This window comes from Lycorma delicatula, chromosome 10 (assembly GCF_047948215.1).
Source record: "Lycorma delicatula isolate Av1 chromosome 10, ASM4794821v1, whole genome shotgun sequence".
Taxonomy (NCBI): domain Eukaryota; kingdom Metazoa; phylum Arthropoda; class Insecta; order Hemiptera; family Fulgoridae; genus Lycorma; species Lycorma delicatula.
In genome coordinates, this window is record NC_134464.1 from 3,727,954 (window position 1) to 3,745,362 (window position 17,409).

The 17,409-nt window shown below is 30.6% G+C and overlaps 1 protein-coding gene across 2 annotated transcripts in view; it reads left to right on the forward strand.

Moving 5' to 3' along the window:
- LOC142330839 (complement receptor type 2-like) overlaps positions 1 to 17,409 on the forward strand; it is a 55,435-nt gene that overhangs the window by 25,290 nt on the left and 12,736 nt on the right. For both annotated transcript variants that reach the window (XM_075376298.1, XM_075376299.1), the window contains exons 5-7: positions 245 to 505; positions 9,483 to 9,698; positions 13,340 to 13,575. In XM_075376298.1, the coding sequence (XP_075232413.1) occupies positions 245 to 505; positions 9,483 to 9,698; positions 13,340 to 13,575 (713 nt within the window). The remainder of the gene's footprint in view (positions 1 to 244; positions 506 to 9,482; positions 9,699 to 13,339; positions 13,576 to 17,409) is intronic.

The following is a 17,409-nucleotide window of genomic DNA, read 5'->3' on the forward strand; positions in this document are numbered from 1 at the left end:
ATGTTAATGTACAAGTGACACCTTCACTCTCTTCATCAGAATGACTGATTCTGTGGGGTACACTGTTATTTATTACTGTTACAGTTTTCACAACCGTAAAAAAAAAACTGAAGTAGATATTCTAAAGCAGCAAATAATGCATCCTTTTCTGATATGACAGATGTTTAATATACACTGCTACAACTCTGTATGGGGAATAAAATATTATACTTTTTTAATCTATTAATGACATTTTTTAACACAGATAGTTTACCGGAAAGTGAAGGTGATATGTGTTCATTTCCACCTCTTGGATCTCATATACAAATATTAGCGATACAGACTGATTCTGGAAGCGATTCACCTAAAACAACTAATTCAGTATCAGATGGTACACTAGTAGAAGTCACTTGTGCGTTTGGGTATAGAGAACAACATAAAGCTTGTATACCGATGGATGCTGAAATGGACACTGAAATATTACATTGTGTTAAAGGAAATTGGAAAGGACATTTACCAAACTGTGGTAAGTAATTTTGTTATTATTGTAATTTTTTTGTTTATCTTCAGTTATGTTTAAAACATTTCATTTTTTTTTTTTTTTTTATTAACTAGAATTAAGAAATTATTTTAAAAAAAAGTATAAACTTTTTGATGAAATGAAAGTTAATTGATGGCAGAAGTAAATTTTTTTCTGAAGATTTTTTACCAGTATTCTTTTCTGTTTCGTCTTTCTCATTATTTGTCTCACAAAGCCCAGAAGTCCATCTTTCAAATTGTTTTTTCCATTGCACTGTCTCTTTCATTCCATTTTTCCCTTACCTCATTTTCTAGCTACCGATTACTATATCATTACCATTTCACTCATGGTCTTATTTTTCTTCTTCCTCTATCCATCATTCACACTATAATTTAACTCTTTATTCTTGCGTTACTAATTATTGGTCAAAAAAATTTAACAAAATATCCTGTCTGATATCAGAACCCAGTCGTAGAATAAATTTTAAATTAAAAAATATATTTTACTATCAGTTTTATTCTTTTGATAAATTTTTTAAGTTAATGTTGATTAAATTTATTAAGTACAAGGTGTGTTTTTTTAAGTAAGGACCATTTTCAATTTGCTGCCATTAGATGCGTTGGCGCTAGTGTAGCATGTTTATTTATATCAATTATCATCTGTTTACAACAATAGGTTAACATTATTCGTGTTAGTTGCTGTGTATAGCCTGGCTGAAATGAGTGTTACGATGAATAATCTTGCAAGTTGTGAAGTACGATCAGTACCATTATCTATTGGCCAAAAACAAATCTCCTGCTGATATTCGTAGAGAAATTGTTGATGTTTATGGACCCAGTGTTATGTGCAAAAGTAAAGTTTGTCAGCGGTGTTGTTTGTTTCACAGAGGAAGAACGAATGTTCACAACGAAGAACATAGTGGTTGGCCAACTGTCATCACAGATGAATTGACTGAAAATATGAATGCAAAAATCAGTGAAAACAGAATGTTTCTCAATTGTCGATAGAATCTCCTTTTGTTTCATGATCGGTAATTTATGAAATTTTAACAGAAAAACTGGGTAGCAGAAAGTTGTTCCAGATGGGTACCAAAAATATTGACAGAAACACACAAAAAAACCATCTTGCTGCAGCTCAAACGTGTTTGGGACACTACAAAAATGAAGATGATTATTTATGGAAATACATTGTGATCAGAGATGAAACATGGATATCTTACTTATATTCAAATTTTGAGACAAAGCAGCAGTCAATGCAATGGTGGCATTCATCATTCCTGAAGCCCAAAAAGTTTAATCAAGAAAGTTCAATGAAAAAGCATATGGCTATGGTTTTTTGGGACACCGAAGGGATATTGCTGATTGAATCTCTTGAACGTGGAAGAACTGTTACTGCCAATATGTACTGTGAAATGCTTACAAAACTCAGGTGTTTGATTCAAATCAAAAACCGCAGGAAGCTAACCAACAGAATTATGTTTCTCCACAGTAAGGCACGACCTCACACAGTAAACAAAGCCACTGAACAATTGCAACAATTTTGTTGGGAAATCTTCAAACATCTGCCTTACAGTCTGGATCTTGCACCGAGTGATTATTACCTTTTCCTACATTTAAAACAATGGCTTGCATTGTAGAAGCTTAAAGATGATGCGGAGTTGCAAAATTAGTTTAAATCACAGGCTGGAGAATTCTTCAATAATGGATTAATGAAGCAAGTAAGCCGATATCAAAAATGTACTGCAGTGAATGGCGAATATGTAGAAAAATAGTGTGTGTGTGCACGCATGCGCGCGCGTGTAGTTTATTTTGTTATAATAAATTTTTTTCTATTTCGCTTATTTCAGTTTTTATATTAAAACTGTCCTTACTTGAAAAACACTCATATTTAAAGTAGTTGGGTGGCTTGATTGATAAATCTCTTGACTCTCTGTATTAAAATTGTTCTATGAAATTCCATTCACATGTATTTGAATTTGTTATTTGTATTATTGAATTTGTTTGATGACTGCTTACTTCCCTTTGCTGTTCAATCAAATTCTAGAAAATGAAAAGAATTGTTAAAATTAAAATATTCCTTTGATGACAGATTTTTTAAGTTGACACCTATCTTTGACATTATTTTTATTTACTTAACTTCTAATACTTTAAGTTTAATCCTTCTCATACTTAAATGAATATGGGATTTTTATAGTATCCTGGTAAACTGAATGTTAAAAATAATGATTTCACACCTGAAATGTCTCAGAAGGTTGTTTCCTGGAAATTGAAGGGTGTAAATTGAGGATGAAATGCCAGTGATTAAAGCCACAGTTAACTTATTAATGAGGATGAAACTTATTTAATGAGGATTAATGAGGATGAGGATGAAACAAGATATTTGTTTAATTAGAATCCATAACAGAATAGTAACCGAGATTGTATAAAGAAGAAGTTAGCATTAAAGTAATGAATATCAAGGATTCATTACCATTAAAACAAAATAATAGTATAATAATGTATTTTAACCATAAGGAAGTCCCAACCAATAAAATCTTAATTGAATGTATAAAATAGATCGTGATAACCATGAAAGTACAGTGTTCAGCGGAATAGAGTCTCACATTTCACAGGTTAATAAAAGAAAAACTAAAGGATATGAAAAACCTCTTATTTCTGAAAAGCACAAACAATGGAATTTGTGTTCGTAGATTTTAAAAATTATGGTGGCAGTTATAAGCGGCACACATTCAAAGCTGTTGCTGGGAGTTTTGCAACACTCTCTTCAGCATATGGTGAGAAATAGCAGTGGTAATATTTCTTATCGTGTTCTTAAGTGTTTGAGGCCGATGTTTGTAGACCTCACCTTTCAGATAGCCTACCAAAAAAATTGCTGGAGGCTTAGATCAGGAGAGCGAGGTTGGCACTTAATACACCCGTGGTGAATCAGACATCCTGGAAACATTTCTTGCAAAATGGCATGAGAGCAACATTATAGTGTGAGCTGTGGTCCCATTCTGTTGAAACCAAAGTCCCCTGATTCATCTTCTTTGAATTAAGTCTATTAGGGTCACAGATATTCTTCCAGCATAACACAGTACTGTTCGGAAGTCATACTATAATAGGTGATGCCACCCTCCAAAGGTAGGGCTCCAGAATGCCCAAAATGGACAAAGCACACCATATGGCCACTTTGAGGCTGTGAAGAGGTCTTTCATGAAGCTGTTGGGGGTTTTTTGATGCCCACTACCAAAATTTTTTCTTGTTTACAATACCTTAAATATAGAAATGAGCTTCACATAACAGACTTTAAGGGCACACCTGAAAGGATCTCCTGACACAAAGTTTTCCACTTTTTCCAGTCTTGCTAACTTAATTTCTGTGCAAGCATCATTTTGCATCACGGCTACAAATTCAAATCGGCGTGCAAAATTCATCTAACAGATCGGTCAGAAATCCTGAGTGCAGAAGCTTATTTTTGAGCAGAATAGCTTGGAGATTGCTCTATAGATGCTCTTACAGTAGCGACATTTTCTGGTGTTCTGATGATCCCAGGATGGCCAGCTGCTTGTCTCAATAATGCAGAGCTAGTTGCCCTTGTATTTGTGATACACTTCAGTATTGTTTTCTGATCTGAAAAGACCACATTTGCAATTAAATAGAAGTACATATAAAGTGCCCTTTACAACACAGTCACAAATTCATCATTTTAAAAAAAGCTTTGATAACACAGCCGTGTTCATTTGACCAAGGAATGGTGCCTACTGACAAACTTCATCCTCCGCCTGAGTAGATTTCATCCCCCTGCCCTGTCAATGACCTTGCAAAATATGAGACTCTATCTGCCACACTCTGTATGTATATCAGTAATTGATCGATCGTTCAAAGGATGTTTCTTATATATCATTACAGCATATTTAGTAAAAATTTAGACCCTAGTTGCAATGATGTCATGTTAATACAGTGGCTGTTCCACTTACTAGATTCACCATATTTTTTCTTATGGGAATTCGTGATGGCTACTGTTTTTGTGCCCACCATTCCCTTCTGACCTCATATAACTTCAACACTCTGCTATAACGTTGGCCAAGTGTGCATTCTAATATAGATATGATGAAATTGAGTATCACGCTGTAAAGGTCAACATTGAGCATATGTGAAATAGGTAAAACACACTTGAGATTTTGTCATTTTTCATGTTAATTGTAGCTGCATTTTAACATAATACAATTTAGAATCTGTTTCACAATTTAAAACTATTAATCATTATTTAAATGTTGATTTACATTGATAAGTTCATGGTAACAGCTATACTGTGTTTTTCCCCAGTATTTATTTATTTATTTCAAATAAACAGGCATGTTACCCGTGAATAAACGATGTATTAATTGTATTAAATTGTAATTAATTAAATTATTTAATTTTAATTATCATTAATTATATAAAATGTATAATTGTATAAAACAACATAGACAAATATTAAATCTATTCTTGTCAGAAATGATTCAATACATAATATTTTAACAAATTAAAAATATGAGTGAAGTTATGATTGCAAAGTGCATAGGATCACTGATTGTTTATGGGCAGCATATCTAAGAAAGATTTGTGGTAGACGTGGTATTTTTAGTATTTTTAATTGCAGATCAGTAAAAGATTGCCTGACAACAGAGCCACATGTTAATATTGGATATATAATTTTATGCAATAGTATAAAGTTCTGTAAGGATTAATATTTCTAAAATTTGTAGAAAATCTCCAAATAAAATTTACCATTTGTAGAGTCTTAGATACAGTAAAACCAAAATGTTCACTGAAGGATAACTTTCTGTCAAAGAATACATCTGAGTCTTTAATAGAAGATATCTTTTGTAGTGCAGTATCATTCAGTAGATAATTGTTATCGACATTTGCAAACCGTTGAAACTGAATATGAAAACATTTTTTTAAGTTACAAGAAACACCATTTAGTCATATCATTTTTGTATTCAGTTCAAGTCATTTTGAAGCAGTTGAATATCAATCTGATTTGTAATAGGCTTAAACAATTTCATATCTACAAATAATAAAAAATGTGAGTAGTGAATAGTTAAACCGATGTCATTTATAAATGCTAGAAAAAATGGAGGACCCAAATGTGTGCCTGTCCTACTCCAGATGTAACATAAATAGGCTTGGAGATAAAATTATCAATTTTAACAACTGAATTCTGTTTATAAAAAATTCTACCTACAGCAAGTTTTCTATTGAGCTATATGATATTAACTACATCAATTGCACAACAAAATATTTCACACACTTCATTTACATAGCTTGGGCCACTGCTCCAATGATGCTCGATGTAGTCCATCATTCAGGTGCATTTTGTTCAAGCCCAGTGGTAAGTTTGCTTGCGAACTGTGGTGAGCCGTCTCTTTGTAATAGATGGAAGCAAATGACATACTCTTATGTGTCTTGCATTAAAGTGCAACCAAATCATCCAACCTTTGATGTGGTATTCCCCAACATCACCAGAGTTTGCTGTTAGTAAGGTCTTAAGTATAATTAGCCCAACATTTCGACATGTACTACTTGTTTGCTCAGATTCCATAGTGCCTTACAGGCGATTAGTAATGTGTATTCCAAACATCCTGTTGTATGTGAAATTGTCTACTATTTTGCAAATGATCAGATGTAATACAAGAGTGAGCTTTTGCTGGATCCCCACCCATATAGGATTTTCAGGCAATGAGCGCCCAGATAGTGCGGCAAAAGAGGTTTATTTTCAGTCTACTTTTACCAGCTGTGTTGCTTCTGGTGATATTGTCTGTTGCCTGAAGAAGATAGTTCATGATGATTGGCAAAGTGAATGGGATGCTACCGTGAACAATAAACTTCACCCGATTAAGAACACTGTAACACTGTGGAGCTCCTCAGGCAGAAATAACCGTCAAGAGGAGGTTATTATCTGCCGTTTACGAATAGGACACATTAGGCTCACTCATGGATATCTGTTGACACAAACAGATGCACCTCACTGTGCTCGCTGTGACTGCCAACTAACAGTGCACCGCATCCTTGTGTAGTGTATCTGTTATGCAGCATTGCGTCAAATTTAAACTAGGGGCTAACATGCAAACTACTTTAGAAGATAATGAGACAAAGTTATCTTAAGTTTTATGATTCCTTAGGTCATCTACAAATTAAATTTGAATTATTACTACATTTCAACTATTTATCCCATTTACTATAAAGCAGATGGTAATTTTATTATCTTAATCAGATATATAGCGTAATATATTTTTGTGTTTTTATTTTAATCTTAGCATGCACTACAGGGTTTTTCATTTTAAGATTTTTTTGATTGTTTTTAAGGAGGCTTTTATTTTTAACTTATTTTTAATTGTGAATTTTTAACATTTAGTTTTTTTAAATAAAACAAAACCCTGTGTTCAGGTGATGATAACACCAAAGTATTTTTCACCCAGATTAAAAAATTTCATTTACGTAAATTTATTTCCCAAAAAACCATATTGTTCAGGAACTATTAATTTCTTTATATAAGGTGTAATTTTAATTAAAACTAATTTGTCTAAGATTTTTCAAAAACATTGCATTTGCTGATAGGGTGATAATTATTAATATCTGACGTGTAACCGTTTTTAAATAAATCAAAAATGTTCCAAACACTAGTTAAAACACCAGTATTTAAAGAATGATTGAAGAGATTAGAAAAATGGTACAAAAAATGCAAAGCATTTCTTAACTAAAAGAGGATGAATATTATCTGGGCCCATTGAAGAATTCTTAAGCTGGTAAATGGCCTCTTCAAATCATTCTCAGTTAAAATAATATTATTGAACCAATCATTATAGTTAAATGTAATTTCAATCGAGGAAAAATTATTATTAATACAAACACTCCAAATTTTTTTAGCAAAAAGTTAAAAACTTTTAGTTAGATGATTGAGCAAGCAAACCAAGACCAATCAACTAACTAGACGGCTATATCCCTGGGGCCCAGGTCAGCCCAAGTGAATCATGGGGCTGATGCAGGGGCTCCCTGGGGCCTCATGGGCTAATAGGGTGCAGAGCTTGCTTCACTCGCCATTCCCTTCTCACCAGAAGGCTCTGCTCTCTGGAGCCCCAGATTGTTCATTTCGCTCATGGTTGTGAGAATAATACTGATATAACAATTACAGTATTCAGACAATATAGAAACCTGAAAAAGAAGTTAAATTACGAAAGACAGATTAGTATAACTTTTTTTTCCTATTTAACCTCTGGGAATCACCATCAGGTATTACTTCAGAGGATGAATGAGGATGATTTGTATGAGTGTAAGTGAAGTGTAGTCTTGTACAGTCTCAGGTCGACCATTTCTGAGATGTGTGGTTAATTGAAACCCAATCACCAAAGAACACTGATATCCACGATCTAATATTCAAATCTGTATAAAAGTAAATCAGCTGATTTGCAGACGCATTCACCACTAGATCAACCTGGTGGGTAGATTAATATGACTATGGTAAATAAAGTACACAGTCCTTTAATAAGGAAAGCTTCACAACATATTTTCTGTTGCCATGGAGACAGAAATATAATAATGAAGTAAAAGGATTAATTCTTTTTTTATATTCACAACTTCACCTGTAAGGGGGTTAGGACCTCGATCTATGGCTTAAAACCTTCCGTGGGTAAACACAAATATATTCTGTAAATTTGAAAGAGATCAGTCAGTTGGTTCTTGCATAATGCTGTTGAAAACAAACAGACAAATTTTCAGAATTATATATAAGATTGCAATAATTAGTTCATTAGAGAACTGCTTTGGAAAATTACCTTTTTTATAAGTGCTTTTGTTATATGACTATCAACAACATTATTAATACATAGTTGCAATTTTTCAATTCCAATATCAGCATGATCAAAATCAATATTATTTAGAATTGAACTCTCATTTAGTAATTATTAAATTGTTTCAGAATTTGTATATTTATAATTTAGTATTTATTTATCAGATGTAAAAGAATTTAAAATTTTATAAGAAACATTTTCCAGGTTTTCACTATAAAACCTTGCACAATAAAGTCACCTAATAATAATAATAATAATAATTTAACTACGACTGCACTGTTAATTTATGCCTTAAGAAAATTAGAGATACAGTTTATAAACTAATTATAGTAGTCAGAAGAAGAACCAGATGAAATGTATGCACTCCTAACAATAATATTACTGTTGTCATTAAATGTGACTTTGAATAAAGCACACTAAAATGAATTGTCAACTGCTATAATATTACTTTATTTAAGGTTTTTTCAAAGCTAGCAATACACCTCACCCACTCATCTTCCAACTTGTAAAAATTTAACAGTCACACCTAATTGTAATAATGTAAGAATCAAAACCTAATTCACAATTTTTGATGAGTTCATCTTCAGCCTCAGTTGAAGTAACCGACCTCTCATGCTTCTAATATTCTGATAAAAGGGCTTAATAGAATCGACACTACCTTATAGTTACTTGGTATTCTTCTTTTTGGAGCCAATATATGGAACTCTATTATCATACGCGATTAAAAGATCCTCTTTACTGTTATCAGTCCTTCTTTTAAGACTTCTTCAGACAAAATAAGCTTCTTGTTTTATTTTTTTTTTAGATCTTTTATAACATAAAACATTTGCAATGTTTTTTTTTATTCTGGGAAATCCAGTTAACATCTGATGGTTTGAAAAGAACCTTCAAAGATCAAGTCTTACCTTGAGTAAAATTTTTACTCAGGCCGTAGGTAGGCTTTTAACTCATCTAAATCTAAAGGAAGATCTAATGAGAAATTTTTAAGTACTTCTTCCCAATACAGGTATTTTCCGACCTAAGTTTCTGAATGTACTTCCTCTTCCTTTTGGTTTCAATACCTGTACAGTTTATAATTTATTAAATTTCTGATTGTTGATTTATTTGATATTCTATTTCATATGTGAAATAGTTAATAATATTGTATTGATTTATTTTTTTTCACTGTAGCAAAATCAGGAGAGTGCACCTTTCCACCAAAAATCAGAAATGGAGAATTTGAATCGGTTTCTGGTGGAACTGGAGGAGGCCGGTTTGGTATTGGTGGTCAAATTACATATACTTGTTATCCAGGATATCAATTATCCGGAGAAGCAGTAATTACTTGCCAAAGTAATGGATGCTGGGAACCAGCTATCACTCCAGTGTGCGAACCGCAGTTTTATTGTGAGTTTTATTCTATTAATGCATTGTTACTGATAATTTCTGAAATTGATGGTGATATAATCTATTTACATATTTAATCAGCTAAACAATTACATAGACATTTATTTCAGGTGTTCTACATTCAGATTGTGATTTATTTTGCATGTTTTATGAAAGATCGGGATATACATTATAACGATTTATAAAATCAATATTAAATGTGTAAATAAATCTTTCATTCAAATCGGTACATAATAATATATTACATAGATCATATAATTTAAGTTAATTATAAGTGTAAAAACATAAATTATAAGATAAAAAAATAGGTACAGTTAAGTCCAAAACTTATAAAAAAATTGTTAAATATAAAAAATACTGTAAAATTGGACGATTTACTAGATGAAAATTATTTTGAGCACATTTATGCACATGTTGAATGGGATGCAGAAAAATCTACTCTTTTAACATTTTAATTTTTTTTTGTAGTTAGTTTTATTTAAAAATTCAGTGACAAAGTAATATTGTTTATGTAAAAGAAATTCATGTAATTGTATTTCTAATAAATCAGTGGAAAGATTTTACAAATGGTTCGGTAATTTATTAAAAATGGCAACAGAAGCATAATATTCTCTTTGGCCCTTTCTCATCAGCTGAAGTATCATGTTAATTATAGAAAAAAAATTCTCTTGGCTATTTTTGGTAGCAGTGAATATTGTTATTTTTCTGGAATAAGAGACTACCAATACTCTTTTTAGTAGAGTTTGCACATTCATAAATACAAACACAAGGGAAAGTTAACATATTTAATTTTCTAAATAATTAGTCTGTACAATTCATACTTTACAGGCATCAGATAACAACTTGAAAATTTTTGCATCTTAAAACTTTTTCTGATTATTTGAGGGAGCCCCAAGAGAGATGGAAATCTACATATCTTAATAAACATTTAATAATGATGTCAAACTTAGTTTTTTATTAAGTTAATTCAAAGACAATTCAGTTTTTTGTTATCTTGTTACAAACAAAATCAATTTGATCATCCCAAGAGAATTTGTCATCTAATAAAACATCAGAAAATTACCTTTATAGGGAACAGAAATTCTATTGTTATCATTAATGGGAATCTTATATATGCGATCAGCAATGTTATGTCTATGTGAGAGGCGTAATGCAATAGATTTATCCATATTTAAAGTTAGACTGTTACACATTTTTTGAGCTGCTAGCATAGAATCTTCATTTCTTTTTAAATAATTCTCTTTTGTTAACTGCATTATCAATTAACATTAATTATCAGTTTTTTCAACTGCAAAGAGGGTTACATTGAATGGCTTAAGAGTTTGAGGCCGGTTATTAATAACAATAATAAGAGACTGAGAACACTTTCCTGTGGTACTCCGTGTTCTATATCTCAACTGAGGACCTAAAGTTTACACATGTATTCTTATCAAAAGATGAAATTTCAACTACTTATTTGCAGTCGGTAAGGCATGACTGACCGATTATAAGCAACTCCTCTGATATTGTATGGTAGAGGAGGTATGGTAAGATTCCAGAATTAAATTTCCCAGGAATTTTTGTCTAATCTTGGGTAGTAAATAAAGTAATAAAGGAGTTTTGGACAGGTGTTTTTTTTTCTCATTCATCTATACATTAATATAATTGACTTTTAACACTTTCATATTAGTTTTTCATCAATGAATTAACTCTGTGATGAATTATTATTTTTGTTTTTAATTCGCTTAAGTGTACTATTTATCAACATTTTATGTGTCTTGGAATATAAAACATTTGAAAAACCAAAAAACATGATCACGCATTAGCAAATGGGGCACTCAGGCGATGAAAAAGCACTGGATTTGTACCTTCTATGCTGAACACTCACTTGCACATAGTTGACTGTATCTGTAAACTTCTTACCTATTCACGCTGTAAATTTATTTTAACTAATTTTCCAGTCATTTAATTAGATAAAAATAATTTATTTCTTTGTTTTATGAAAAAACAAACGCCTAAGTTTTTTGAATTACTTATGTAAAGGCTGTGTTAAATCTACATGCAATAAAACGTCAATTTATTCCATACTTCAATAATTGTTTTAGAATCTTTTATTGTACTTTTTTATCAGTTTAGATTAATCTACAGTTTATTTTTAACTTATTTCATCTATCATTAGTCTTGTTTATGACCTGAAATAAATATTTATATAAATTCCTCTGAATATTTTAGAATTGACAAACATGTAAAGTAACTGTATTATTTATGTTTTAAACACATAATGAAGTAATACATTAAACATTGTAACATAGAATAATTAATAAAATTAAAAATATTTATCTAACGTCTTTTGAGAATCAAAATTCATTTAATCAATCGGCCAATAGTATTAGAGTCGATAGACATTCGTATGAGGTGATGGAGTGGGAGTGAGAGTAGTGGGGAATGAACTGTATTGGTGTGTGATCTGGTCAGTCGGTGAAAGACAGTGATTCGGTGTGACTAGTTAAACACACAAGAAATTCATTTAGTCATAGCCTTTTCATTATTATTATTATTATTTAAGTACTAATTAGTAGTAAGATGTATCACAAAACAGTAATAAATACATTTTTTATTAATATCAGGTGTAATAGTTATTTTTTTTTAACTGTGAATATCTATAGCCAATCTGAACAACATCCATTTTATTATAAAGGATAATCATAAAAAAGTATTAATTTAAAGTGAAAATTATAGTATCGTTATATTATAAAATAAATTTGTTTGTTACAAATCTATCCTCTCAAAACTGATGAAAGTTCACACAAATTTAAAATTTTAACAAAAAAAATAATCAGTTCAATGTAACTATGAACGAACTTCAGTAACAAAATATAAAAGATGCTGATGCACTAACATACGATACTGGCTAAACAGTAACATGCTGACCTCCACCAGTAGAGATAGAAAAGCCACCATACTATCACAAGTATGTGTATGGTCAGCAGGTTGCATGTATGCATAGAGGCCTGCAAGTGCTCAACACTGAATGTGTTAAAAATGATAGAATTTCTAAAACTTTTGCATGTCCACAAGATTTTTCATACGATGATAAAATTCCGATAAATTATAAAAAGATGAATGTTTTGAAGAAGATAATAAATTATATGCCATCTAATATAAAAGAATATTACACTAAAATTTATGATTAACCAACAACCAATACAAAAGATGTGCAAGAAAATGAAGAGATGAATGACTAAATTTCAAAATCAGTACTGTTTAATGTGAGATTGTATTTTATTAGCACATTAAACAAGTGTCGGTGAAATAAATCAAATTTTTTTTATTTCATTTATATTTTTTTTCATTCCTTTAATTCTGAAAAAAATTTGATTATAAAAATACTAGTTCAGATTCAGATTTTAAGCAGATACTGCTTAATGTGATTGACAGAAATTCAGTGACAAGATAAATAAATAAATTTTAACTAAAAAAAAAAAGTTTGTCAGATTTTTTTTTGTTTTGTTTTGTTTTCCACAAACTAAAAAAAAAGACGTGTGTTTTTTACAATAACTGATCCAGTTAAAATGTTTAATAACTTTTTTACATTTATTTAATTTTATATCTTTGTAAATAATGTATTTATGAATATTTTGCATTTTTATATATTGTTTCAGTGAATACAAATTGGCCAGAATATTTGAATGAAAATACATCACTACTATTCTACATTGTCACAGCACTTAGTGTGTTGTTTTTGTTGTTATCTGTTTGCGTAGCAGTTGTTTGTCGTCATCGCCCGACTCAGTTACATCACCATCATCCATCAGCAGCAGCTGCTCCTCCTACTCTCGTTCCACCTCAACCAGATCCAGATCGTGTTGCACTGATTGCATTTGCTGATGACATTCAGGTTAGTTATTAAATATTTAGTTTATTTTTGTCTTCAGTCATTTGACTGAAGACAAAAATAAACTTGGAGAGGTTTGATTCTTGCAGAGGTGTTTGATGCACCTCTCCAAGATTCCCTATCTAGTGCCAGTCATTTCATTATGGTATACCTCCTACATCCATTACAATTTTTTTACATATTTCAAAAATTGCCTGCCTACACAAGTTTTCTCATCTACCTATCCCTCCAATATGAAAGCGACTATTCCAGGATGCCTTAAGATATGGCCTGTAAGTCAGACTCTTCTTTTAGCTATATTTTCCAAATGCTTCTTTTTTCATCAGTTTGCTGCAACACCTCTTCATTTGTCATTTTATCCACCCATATGATATTTAACATTCTCCTGTAGCACCGCATTTCAAGAGCTTCTATACTTTTTTTCTCAGGTACTACGATCATCCAAGTTTCGCTTCCATATAAAGCTACGCTGCAAACATATACTTTCAGATGTTTTCCTGATGTTTAAATTAATTTTTGATGTAAGTAAATTATATTTCTGACTGAAAGCTTGTTTCACTTGTGCTATTCAGCATTTTATATCATTCTTGCTTCTCCATCTTTAGTAATTCTAATTCCCAAATAACAAAATTCTTCTATCTCCATAGTCTTCTCATCCTATTTTTTATATTCAGTGGTCCATCCACTTTATTTCTACTACATCTCATTACTTTTATTTTGTTCTTATTTATTTTCATGAGGTAGGTCTTGCATAGGACTTCATCTATGCCATTCGTTGTTTCTTCTAAATCTTTTTTACTCTCAGCCAGAATTACTATATCATCAGCAAATCACATCTTTATCCTTTCACCTTGAACTGTTACTCTGGTACTAAACTGTTCCTTAATATCATTAACTGCTAGTTTAATGTAAAGTTTGGTTTTTAATAATCTTTAAAGAATGAAAGAGATTTTCAGTTAAATTAGTTTTTTATCAAATTGAATTTTATGATCCATTTTATTTTCTGATAGAGGTTCCTGTGACTGATCCTTATAAAATTCTAGATAATTTCAGTGGAAGATGTATTGAACTAAAGAATGTATGTAAATTAAGAATTGTACTTTATTGATTTATTAATAATTATTAACCTTTGTAAAAAAAATTACAATAAATATTTATTTAATAATAACAAAAAAAAAAAAAAAAATAGAAGTTATTAGTGAAATAAAATGTTATATACTTTTAAAAATGAGTATATGTAATTTAATAGGCATTTTGACATATATGTAATATGTAACAGATTTGGTGAAATACCTGAATATTTAATATTAATTGAAAATTATAATTTAGAATCGTATTATTTTTGGATTTTCTAGTTTAATTTCTGTTTAATCAGAAATTATTCTGGAATTTCTGTTTAATTTTATCTACATTAAAGTTAACTATAGAGTGACTGAAAAATAAACCCTCACAAGCACAACATATACACTGAGGCACACATGCCTGATCTTTAATAAATTGCAAAAAGGTCTTATTTTTTAGTGCATTACTCCTCTGATATTGTAGGACAATAATCTCCCTTAGATGGAGTTGATCATCATTTTGTTTATTTATTTTTTGTTGCCAATCATTTAATCGCTCTTTGGTTTGATAAAATTCTTCTGATCTTAATTTGTTTACATGTTCTCTAGTTTTCAAATTTTCTCTCTTTATATCAGTATCCTCTCTTAATCTTTCTATTCTTTCTTTGGTTTTAACTTTTCCTTCCTCTTTATATTTATCATCTCTTAATCTTTTTCTTTTTTTTGGATTTTAACATTTCCTTCCACTTTGTATTTATCATCTCTTAATGTTTTTATTCTTCCCTTGTTCTTAACATTTTCTTCCTCTTCAAATTCATTTTGTCGTTTTTTTTAGATATATTTCTTCATGTTATCTTTCTTTTTCCTGTATGATTGTTTCTTTTTTATTTTTGATTATTCACTAAATAATCCAATAATAAAAACTGAGTATTTTCCACTGTAAGGTCGAAATTAAGATTTGTAGCCAGTATACAGCAGTTCACTAAACAGAATAGTTTAATTATTATTAACTTTTATTTATACGACATACCAGAAATCTAAAACTTTTGTTAATCAGCAACTCACGAAGATACGAATAATACTGATCTAGTAATATGAGTAATTAAGGGACTTTTACTCTATCCTAATATTTCATGTAAGATTGTTATTGTATTAATAATTGTATAAGTATTTGATATTAATAAAAACTAATATTTCAGCAATTGTGTAACTGTCTACTTTATTAAAGAATTGGAGGATCGTAACTCACTTTCAAATGAAATAAGTTTAAATGAACTGCAGCAAAAAATGTGTATATGTAATTTAACAGATTTTTTTATGCGGGGGAGTAGTCGGCTTACTCATTCTTGATGAAATTTATGTTATGTATAATTATGTTTACTGATCTGAGTAATTTACTTTTTCCATTTACCATACATTTTTAAACATTTTTCTATTAGCCTATCTTCCTCCACTCTTTTCACATATTCAAATCAACACGACCTTTATTTTTCTAGTGTATTATGTAAACACTACACTTGATAATTTTTGTAGTTAATTGGTTTTAAATGTTTTCTTTTTTCTTACCGATCATTAGCTTCAGAGATTTTATCTTCATTGAAGGAAATCTGCCAACCTGACTCATGCTCTGCTTCAGAAATCAACTACAGTATAAAATAAGTCTTTACAGCTAAAACTTCTGTGATGATTTGGCATCACACCAAAAATATAAAGTTTTGTGTTAATAATATGTTAAAAACTTAACTTCATTCATGGTTTACATTTAATTACTTTAAAAGCTGTTCTATTCCTAATTGAATTCACTCAATATATTATTTCTGTTACTGTTTGAGGCATTAGTTTCAGAAGTTAATTTTCAAAGGTAAATTGCTTACTAGTAACATTTTTAATAATTTATTGTTTTTAAATTATTTTTTAACTGACTTCTAAATAGAATGATTTCTGTGTTTGGCAGTCTTACATTACATATGTGTATCTGTTTGAAGTATGTTCAAAAAAATACTGAGCTTTTATAGTATTACACTAAGCAGTATACAGAGCATGTTCTAACAAGTGGTGCCGGCGAGTGGTAGCTTTTGTAAATGCAACTCTTTGATGCATCATGTTATTATTGTTAGTTTTTAAGCTACAACAGTTGGAGTAAACATGTTGACTAAATTCTCATCCGATGTTTTAATGAAGTGAAAACAAAATTTTTTAAAGAGTAGCCTGTTTGCGTTAAATTTTGTTTTAAGCTGTAAAACTTTCACAGAGATATTTAAAGTGGAGCATTTGAGGAAGTCTGTAGGAGCTGGTTGCAGTGCTGCAAAAGGTTCACAATCATTTTAAAGAGGGACAGAACAGATCCCAGATCTAGTCGACCTTCCACATCAACAAATCATGATAATATTGATGTAGTTCATGAAGGTCCATGCTTAACTATTTCAGAGATTGTTGAGCAAGTGTATTGCCGTACAATTTTAACAGAATAATTTAACATGAATCGCATCTTTGCAAAATTTGTACCATGTTTGCCAACCAATGATCAGAAAAAAAATCATGTTAACATCAGTCAAAACCTTGTTGAGACTTTTTTTGCTTGATGAATTACACCACAGAAGCTTTGAAACTTGCATGGAAATATGGAAATGGAATTTTGTAGCATATGAAAAATGCCTGACCAGGATTCGAATCTGGAACCCCTGGATGAAAGGTAGAGTCACTACCTTTCTGCCACGAAAAACATTAAAAAAAGAAGCGAGATGAATTTATGGCTACTGTATAGAAACCAAGACAC